General features: G+C 42.1%; 1 protein-coding gene across 1 annotated transcript in view; it reads left to right on the top strand.

The window, feature by feature from the left end:
* zbtb47b (zinc finger and BTB domain containing 47b) overlaps positions 1–10,365 on the top strand; it is a 31,153-nt gene that overhangs the window by 12,633 nt on the left and 8,155 nt on the right. Inside the window, exons 2-5 of the mRNA XM_006795130.3 lie at positions 5,986–7,368; positions 8,575–8,722; positions 9,171–9,286; positions 10,107–10,251. Of these exons, the coding sequence (XP_006795193.2) occupies positions 5,986–7,368; positions 8,575–8,722; positions 9,171–9,286; positions 10,107–10,251 (1,792 nt within the window). The remainder of the gene's footprint in view (positions 1–5,985; positions 7,369–8,574; positions 8,723–9,170; positions 9,287–10,106; positions 10,252–10,365) is intronic.

The following is a 10,365-nucleotide window of genomic DNA, read 5'->3' on the forward strand; positions in this document are numbered from 1 at the left end:
TAAAATGCTGGAACATCAAGTTTTTCCTTTTTTTATGCTGTGAAAATTCTCAAACAGTCTGTTATTGTTTCTTTGCTGTTGATCAATTTTCTGTTGATCTCTTTTCTTCCAATTCGTGTCTGAAACACTGACAAAAAGTAATGACCATCTACAAATAGATTGTCTAAGGCAACAGTAATATTCCCATTGAAAATAAATGCTCAATAATATCCTTTGCTAATACAGTCACCAGCCACTTCAGCTCCTGTAAACACAAATATCTAATCTGCCAGGGACATGGCAGTCTTTAGGCGTGCAGCCATGGTCAAGACGACCTGCTGACGTTCAAACTGAGCATGAGAATGAGGAGGAAAGGTGATTAAAGTGACTCTGAATGTGACACAGCTGTTGTTGGTCGGAGTATTTCAGAAACTGCTGATTGGCTGGGATTTTCCCACACGGCCATCTCTATTGTTTGCAGAGAATTGCCTAAAAAAGACAAAATATCCAGTGAGGCACAGTTAACTGCTAATATCTAATCAGCCAATCACATGCACAGCAGCCCAGCATATTTAGGCATGCAGACATGGACAACATGAGCTTTAAACTAAAAAGTTTGGACAGAAAAATTCCAAAAATTAGGAAATATTCTGGGAGCGGCGACTCTCTTGGAGAAAACGCCTTGTTGAGACAGAGGTCAGAGGAGACTCCTTCGAACTGATAGGGAGGCAACAGTAACTCAAATAACCGCTTGTTACAAACAAGGTACACAGAAGAGCATCTCTGAATGCACAACCTTGAAGCTGCAGCACACTGAAGCACTCCTGTCAGCTGAGAACAGGAAACTAGAATTTGCAAGGGTTTCACTAAAATTGGTGATTGATCGGCCCAAACCGGTACCAGTAAGGTGTACCTAATAAAGAGTCCAGAGACTACATGTGTATTGAATTGTATGTAATTTTGCAAAGCTAGCTTTACATGCTTATTACTAATGTGAGCCACAGCGCTCAGACATGGTTGTGATTTAACTGGTGAAGCAAGTATTCAGTAAGATAATACAATAACAGATAAACAGATACACAGTAGTGGTAATTTTTGCTCTAGCCGGCTCTAGCCAGACTAGTCCCTTTTGAAACGATGAAGAAGCTGATGTAAGAGGACATTGAGTTCAGTCGAAGCAGTCTGTGGGCAGACTGAGAGAAAGCTTTAACCCCCTGCAGTGTTTTCCCCCTGGGACTCCCTCCTGCCTGAATACAACCTGCCCTCCCTCGCACTATTGATGCATCCATGACTCGGTGCTATGCTCTGACATTGGCCCCTGCTAATGGCTCACCGGTCAGCAAGCAAACAAGACAGCCAGGGTAGATGTTGTTTGCCTCTCTCCTCGTAATTCAAGGTGTGTGTGCAAAACACTGACTGAATTGTGTGCTTTCCTTCAGAAATCTACATGTCTCTGCTTTGTTTTAACACAACCAAAAATGTTAAAAGGGGTGAACAAAACTGAGTTTTACTGGGGATACGGATTAAGACATGCATGCGCTCCCCCTGCTAGTGGCCTCGCGATCGTTTTTAACAGATAAACATCATCTGCGTTGCCTGAATCGGACTGGGGAACCTTTAAAATGGCAGCTCTGCAGAGGTCACGGAGCAGTCGCAGCCTGTAGTCAGACCGCGCAGTGATCGAGACTTTATAGAGCAGTAAATCCACCCAGACTATCCGTGAAAAGGTGTGGGAGAGAAAGAGCATTCTCACCAGAGAAAGTCAGATTAGAAAGAAGAGTTTCATCCTCACGCTCAGCTCTGTCTGGCTCAGGTCCAGCTGCCGAGGCGCTGCCAAGAGCAGACCATCGGCTCTGACGTGGCTGAGCCGGGTGAGGATTCAACACTTCTGATTTTTTTTAATCACTTTGACTGACCCAAAATTAGATTAATGATAAAGACGTTTAAAACCACCAGTTTCTATTAAAGCATTGCTACTGGCAGTTTGACACATGCACACATACTTGGGTGAATTATGTTTTCTTTAATACAGCATCCCATTATGACCATTAAACAGTAGCTGGCTGTGGATTTGTATAATTTGTTGCCTTTCAGATTTTGACATTTACAGTCATTCTAAATCCTCCATCAGGTCAATTAGTGTAATGTTTACATGGGAAGTACTGTGAAATAATATGTGTACAATAACAGTACAGCTGGGGTTGAGTTAAATATCCCAAGTAAGTCTTCAGTGGATGGAGTGTTACCTTATTAACCTATGCCAACAACAAAAAACATGCTTTATTGCTTCTATGGGACTAAAATGCATCAGTCCTGAGAGCTACCTTGCAAAAGACAGACCTGCTAAGGCATGGGTGGGATAATAATTTTCCCAAGGGGCCACATGAGAGACTAGGAATGTTGTGGAGGTGTGCATCAATGAGCTAAACTCATTATTAATACTGTCTTTTTAAGCTTATTGATGCGGCCCTCCACAACAGTGCCAGTTTCTCATGTGGCCCCCGGGGAACATGAAAAGTCCACCCCTGTGCAAAGACCTCTACAGTGCAAAAGGATCCTCTCAGATTGTTGTGTTTGGCAGAAGATGAAATAAGCTGCGTGTAAAGGGTGCGCAGAGCTTTGATTGAAGCCGGTTTAAATGACGCCTCGTGTTGGGCGCGTCAGTAAATCCCCCTGGCGGTGTGTTTTTCGCAGGTCAGGCCACATATGAATAATGTATTGGGAGACATCTGACTGAGAGGCTGGTTAAAGGTGGCACTCTCTCTAATGACAGCAAACAAGCTCTCTCACTGACATTTCCAAGGAAAGGAGTGAGACGGAGAGAAAAGGGGGGGTGAGCGAGGGAGATAATGGCAGACAGGGATCAGGGGAGTCAGATGAGTCTTTCAATTCAAAGCACTCAGTGAATTTGTTTGGATACAGTGTGTTGAAATGTGACAGATAACTTTGTCTTTGGCACACGGTGTGACATCCACGGCAGTCGTGTCGTAACTACAGCTATTGGCAGATGGATTAAATAATTTAAAAGCGTCTGTCAAGATAAAAATAATGGATTTGTTCACCAATTTAAACCTTTTAATAAAACATGTAGACATCCACCTGCAGAATGATGAAGTTATGCACAACCAGTTACTACAGTTGAAAGACTTTATCACTAGTAGCTAGCTAGGTAAATTATACCAACTCCTTGAGTTGGCTAGGATCTCTTTTTGACTTTCTAGTGTTTTGTTTTGGGATTAACGGTTATGAAAGCAGTGAAACAAATCTCCATGGTGCTTTGTTACCTCCCACCTGGGCTGACCTGCTGCCATAATTACTGCTGTTAAGGTTTCCTTTTATTACTAATAGAATATGATAGGAAGTTGAGGAGGTGTTGTAAACGTGCAGCAGCTCAGTGCTTAAAGAAAACAGAGATGGTGAATCAACATTTGGTCAGACCACCTTTATTCTTCAACACAGCCTGAACTCTGTTAGGGAATCTTTGTTGTCATTTCTTTAAGTAGTTCCAGGAATGAACTTATTCAGATTTTTACTGACAGCTTTCTAAGCTCTTCTTCTTCTGTTGGCTGCCTTTTCTCCTGACTCCTGTCAAAATGATCCTACACTGCTTCAATAATGTTGAGATCAGAGCTCTGGGGAGGTCAATCCATGCCTGATCATGTTGCATTGTGTGTTTTTTATTGCACTGGCAGTACAATCAAACCTTAAATGTACATTTGGAGGCTACTTAAAGATGGACCACAGACCTTAAAAGAGTAGCTTGGTCTTCTGCTATACTGACGGCCACATTTTTAGCCAGATGAGTGTAAGTATAAATAAAATGCACACATTAGTCCATAATATCTCATTCAACATTTTAAAGCAAGTGCACATTCTAGGTAACAAACCTAAGCGGTCGTACACTCACTTAGAATCGTGTTTTTGTGAGCCAATGTGGAAAACGGTATGTTCTGCCTTATAATTCAAAATATAGTTATAGAGAATAAACGCAATCTTTAAATTAAAAGATGCCGTTGGTTCTTTTATTTTCAGTCGTGGATGCATTTGAATGTATTGGTGCTCCTCTTCTAGAATTTAATCTTTGACCACATTGTCCTGTTTGAATCCCAGAAGAAGAAGCAGATCGTTATCACCATAGGAACATAACTTCCAGTCTGCAACTTATACTTGATCTGATTAAGGCTGCTGCGTTTTGCCCTTGGGCGATGTCTGTAGCCTTGCATGGAGAGAGATAACCCGATCTCCTCTCCTCTAGCTCAGAGTCCAATTTAGCAGCTCAAAACTATGAATAAATCTAACACTCCATAATTGAATTCTTCAAACAGAGCAGATTTTCAAGGTTAGGCCCCAATGCAAATCCATTTTTCAGGCTGCACAATGAAAAGTCATTTTCAATGATCTTAGGAATAAAATATGTCGTGAAGCAAGGAAAACAAAGTACTTAGATATATTTTTACAATAAAGGAGACACACAAACATTGTAGGAGACATGAAGTGTGATTCATGCCCATTAAAAGTCTGTCTGTTACTTAAATACCATAGTTGTTATTGTCTGAAAATGAAATGCATTATGAATAAAATTTATTTCTATCTTTTCTTTGTTACATGTTTCGCCCTGCACATTCAGCTGAAAATACTCAAAAATAAGAGGTGTAGAAGTGTAATTAGGGCTTGCCGCTGTATCGTCTCTGGCAGTGTGTTAACCAAAACAAGTATCAATACTTATCCTATTCTACCTTCAAAAGGTGCCCTGAATTATAATTTCCATTAATTGTTTGGAGGGTTAGTTAGTATTTATTCAGCATGGTTTCCCTAATTATTTCTCCGGACGTGTTTTGTCGTGTGCATAATTCGTCATTCCTCTGGGACAGTGTTGTGAGTGGGTGTGCTGAGAGAGCCGGCTAATAGGGGGGAAATGGCATTGAATACCAATGCACAGAGCAGTCAGTCCTTGCAGAAGAGGCCAGACACTCTGTTTGTGTTTGTTGTGTTCGGCTGTGTGTGCGCGTGCATTTCTGCTGTCTTTGCATGGATGCACATCACATATCCGTGTGTGTTAGAGTGTGCGCGCGGTGTTTGCTGTTCTGTCCCCACTCACATCCCGTCTGGATCGAAACCCTGCCCTTCCTGTGCTAAAATAAACCCACCTTGGGAAGTTGAGGACCTTGCACAGAGCGCTGAGTGTTACACCTTTTGATTTTTCACTGACTTGTGTCTTGCTTCTTAGATGCGGCGGGTGAATTTGTGCCATACGTCACAGTAAAAACATAAAAGTTTATTTCAGCATAATTGTAGCTCTTGTTACATTTCTTCTTATTTTGAGAGAGATCATTTGGCCAAAAACGTCCATTTATTATGGTTTATCTACATTTAAAACATCTACCAGTACCAAATACAAGAGCATTTATCTGCTCAGATCATTTGCCCTGTATGTTTGTATATGTTTTTACAACTCAATAAGAAAATACACCCGATGAACTGATGAAGTGACCTATAGCTACATTTCAAAAACTGTCTCAACCTTGAGTTTTAAACGATCCCATTAATGATTGACTTTGAGTTCTGCGGGTGAGGAGATGCTCGTATTGATCCTTTAAAAGGAGAAACTGTCTGTCAAAAGAGGTTTTATGAAAACACAAATCCCTATTGAGCCAGCCTAAGTTACAGAGGCCTCACGGGGTTTCTCCACACCACTGAGCAATCCAGCAGCCTTTCTGAAGTTACCTTAGCGAACACAACTCAGCATATTTGCACAAGGAAACCTGGGCACTTAAAGGACTTGTCCTTCTTGGCTTAAATCCACAATTGTATGTTAACTGAGCAGACTCACTCAGATTAAGGTAATGTATTATGATGAAAAGCTCCAGAACAGTAACTGAAGGGGACACTGTCGTGGTAGTTTTGATGGTGAAGTTTAAAGAGCTTCTTTACTATAATATTTATTGGCTTTTGAATGATTATGACACTTTTTTCTGTCTCACTTCTTCCTTTCACTTTCTCTTACAGCTCATAGTGGAGAAAACAACAGACTTCCCCTCTGCTGAGTTCTCTCTAGTGGAGGATGTGGCTCTGCACTTTACCTGTTTGATGGACAGGCTGAATGAGCAGCGCCTCTTCCAGCCTGACCTGTGTGACGTTGACATTGTTCTTGTGCGTCAGCACAGCACCTTTCCGGCCCACAAGGGTGTGCTGGCAGCTTACAGCCCTTTCTTCCACTCGCTTTTTGCCCAAAGCAAACAGCTGCGGCGGGTGGACCTGTCGCTGGATGCCCTGACCTCTCAGGGCCTTCAGCAAATCCTCAACTTCATTTACACCTCCAAACTGCTGGTGAGCAGCCGCACTGTCCGCGACGTGCTCAACGCCGCTACCCTGCTTCAGATGAGCGACATCGCAGCCTCCTGTCACGACCTTATCAGCAGCCACTCGCTGAGAACCACCTGCACAGATATGGCCAATCAAGAAGGGCATGCCAGCAGTGAGCCAGCTTCTGTAGCGATGCCCCCCAGCCAGATGTACCGTGAGATCAAACAGGAGTCAGAGCTCGGCAGGGTGTACACAACAGAAGGAAACAGCCCTTTTTCTGTCAGAGTAGAAGAGACAGGCAAGACGGCTTCTCAGGCAAAGCAGTACTACCAGAAGGAAGAAGGCTCGGGAAGTGGGGCCGGCACAGGTGTGGCTAGTTTGTGTAAAGTGGAAGGAAATGGAGAGGAGTCAAAGACAGCAGATGGCCACGCCTCCTTCAACAGAGATCAGATCATTGTCGAAGTCAACCTTAATAACCAGACTCTTAACGTCTCAAAGGGATCAGAGGGCAAATCGGCCACTTCTACAGAGACTTCCACCATGTTTGGCCGCTGCCGTAACAACCAGCAAGATTCAGAGGGCGATGAGGATAATGAAGTGGAGAACGATGATACAGATGGAGAAGAGGATGTGGAAGATTTGAAGAGGGGTGACATATTGGGGCAAAGTAGTGAAGAGGAAGATGAGGAGGAGGATGAAGAAGAAGAGGAAAACACCCTCAACATTCCAGGCTTGGAGCAGCCAGCCATGATGGATCGACCTCGTCGGGGCACCAGAGCCTTGGCTATGGCTGGTACCACTGCCTCTCTGCGGCAGACGCTTGCAGAGGCCACGCTGGCCAACCAGCGGCAGGGTGGGAAGAGGGCGTTGGACCTGGAGGGCCTGGGCCAAAAAGTGAGGCTGGAGGAGAAGCAACATTACCCATGTAAAAAGTGTCCACGCATCTTCAACAATCGCTGGTATCTAGAAAAACACATGAACGTCACTCACAACCGCATGCAAATCTGCAATAACTGCGGAAAACGCTTCTTGCTAGAGAGCGAGCTGCTGCTGCATCAACAAACTGACTGTGAGAAAAGCATCCAGGTACGATTAAACCATAATCATTGTATAACGTATATGCTTGGGGACTATGTCTTTCAGCTAACATAATATAGATCTATGAGAATTGTTTTGGGCAGTCCGGGTGTCCAATCCCGGACAAGCCCCCATTATTATGCTAGGTCTAGCTCAAATACATTAAAGTTAATTGAAAAGATAAGTCAATAGGATGAAACAGTGGTACAAGTGACCTCAAAGGTGCTGCAGAGTGGACAGAGAGAAAGGCAGAGAAGGACACATAAACATAAAACTTTTTTTTCCCTTTTAGGTCACGAGCAGTTGTGTAAGCATTTCACTGCATATCGTACTGTGTATGACTGTGTATGTGACAAATAAAAATTTGAATTTGAATTTGAAACAAGGAATCTACCTATATAAGCTCAGCCAGCAAGCTAGCAAAGGTGCTTGCCCATCAGATTGGAGCTTGGAAAACTAAACACATAAATAAAGCAGGATGTAACACCAATAACTAACCTTAAAACTTGTTACTTCCTGGCAGTGCTAGCTACAGTTGTCAAGTTATATGTTTTGCAAACACTACATGGGTAAAAAAAAAAAAAAAAGAAAAACCCTAAAAGTGACTGTTTTTAATAAATTAAGGTTTAGCTAAAGGTGTGAAGCCAAACCTATGTGTTGTTTGAATCAGTTAAACTAAATATGAATTTTGTTTGTGGTTATTATACCTGATTTTTGTCAGTCTTTTTTGTAAGACAGCCCTCACTTCACACCAGAACTGTTCCTTTAAGTCCTAGCAGTGCTACCTGTTCTGACATCAGTTTTATTTTAGGAAGTTGTTTTATAGAAAATAAAATAAACTGTCTTTTAATGCATAATTGTTATTTTGTTTCTAATTAATATATGCATAATTGCAATCACTAAAACCAGTTGGAGTCAGTAACTCAGTCAAATGGCAGTCAGTAATAATCAGTTCTGATATGTCTCACTACCTCCACTATTACCCCTCGGCACCGAGCAGCTGGACTCCTGCTGTGGTTTTGAAGATCATTTGCTTCTTTAATCTAGTGACTCTAATTGCTTTTTTGCTACAGTGCATGCTCAAGTGTCTGTATAAACACACACACACACCTGGATTGTATTTGTAAAGACTGTTCCAGATCACAATCTCTCTAATATCTCATCCCTAAGTAAATTCCAGTAATCATTCCATGCTTGCTGTCTTGTTTCTTCAAGTGTGTGACCTGTGGCAAAGCCTTCAAGAAGCTGTGGTCGTTGCACGAGCACAACAAGATCGTCCATGGCTACGCCGAGAAGAAGTTCTCCTGCGAGATCTGTGAGAAGAAGTTTTACACGATGGCCCATGTCAGGAAGCACATGGTCGGTGAGTGACAGTAAAATCAACTGTCCCGGTTGATCACTTTGTTCCCATGTGTTTCTTTAGGCTTCCTTTTTCCACATCCCACTGATTGTTTGGCAGGATTTGTTTTGGGTGTTGCTTTCCTTTTCTATTTTCTGGAGAGATAAGCATCTTACTTCCCAGATGGGCTTACCTCACTCTATGCTACTGCAATTTAAGGAGTTCCTATTATCCAAGGACTATTAATAATATGGTCCTAATTAGCCACTTTCTAGTATAGGAGAGATTGGATAGTCATATTCAGACTTAAGATGGAAGAAAAAGATGAAATGGACCCTTTGCCCTCAGCATTTATTTAGTGAAAAATAACCTCAGTGTTGTTCCTTAAATGCTTTAGTTTAATTTCAGTCATGAGTGGCTCAGTATTGAATCACACAAACTAAGCATGCTCTGTGTTTGTGCCTTTGTCTAGCCCATACGAAGGACATGCCATTCACCTGTGAAACGTGTGGGAAATCATTCAAGCGCAGCATGTCCCTGAAGGTTCACTCTCTACAGCACTCAGGAGAGAAACCCTTCAAGTGTGAGGTTTGAGCTCCTTTTATACACTGCAGCTCTCCACTTTACTTGAGTGATGAGGTAGATTTAAAGATATTTAACATTTTTGGCGCTAGGAGTGTCATTTAAATCTGAGAAATTCACAGGTTGAGATCAAGTAAACCAGAGTCAGATGTCCAGATGTGCCGGTCTCGATTAAAAAACACTGATCGTTTTAAAAAAAACACACATAGATCTAATCAGAGCATCTCTTAAGAAGTGAGAAGTATAGATGAAATTATTTCAGTGAAAGAATGTCTGTTCAAGTTCAATTTGGGAGGTTTTTTTTTAAACAAGACTGTGACAAAAGACCACCAGCAGGTAGTTATTCAATACTGAAGCGTTTCGCTGGGTGCTTATAGTGACATCATAAATTCGTTTAGGTTGGCTGAGCATAAAGACAGAAAATGGGGAAAATGCTACTCGATTAGATCAGTCCTTGATGATACAGGTACCAACTGGCTGCTGATTATGTCTAAGGTTCACCATACAGGCGTGAGAGTGGTATTGAAATCTACTTGTTTAACCCTTTGCAAGAAAGCCTATTTTTAAAAAATCTCAACTTTTTTTATGAATGAAAACTGAGCGCCATGTCTAATAGGTTCACAGGAAGGTAAAAAAAAGGGCAGTTTTGATTTAGTAGTACATTTTACAGCCTTGCTCAAGTCAGTCCCAGTGTGTTTTGTTGAAAACACCATACACAACTTCTGCTTTTTCTCCACAATCACTGAAGTACAACCTGTCGAGTCCATCTTTGACAACCAGCTGTAAAACGACTTTGCGTAAAACTGTTTCCTGTGCGCCGTTTCAGAACTGCAGCGAGCGCTTCCAGTACAAATACCAGCTCCGCTCCCATATGAGCATCCACATCGGACACAAGCAGTTCATGTGCCAGTGGTGCGGAAAGGACTTCAACATGAAACAGTACTTCGATGAACACATGAAAACACACACTGGTGAGTCCCTTTCTTTTAGTTGTGTTCATGTTGCTTCAGAGCAGAGCAACATTTATTTTAAAGGAGCATTTAAAAAAGAAAAGATTGCAGAGCTGCAAACACTGACACCTTTGT

Source organism: Neolamprologus brichardi, chromosome 9 (genome assembly GCF_056152115.1).
Source record: "Neolamprologus brichardi isolate AB-2024 chromosome 9, ASM5615211v1, whole genome shotgun sequence".
Taxonomy (NCBI): domain Eukaryota; kingdom Metazoa; phylum Chordata; class Actinopteri; order Cichliformes; family Cichlidae; genus Neolamprologus; species Neolamprologus brichardi.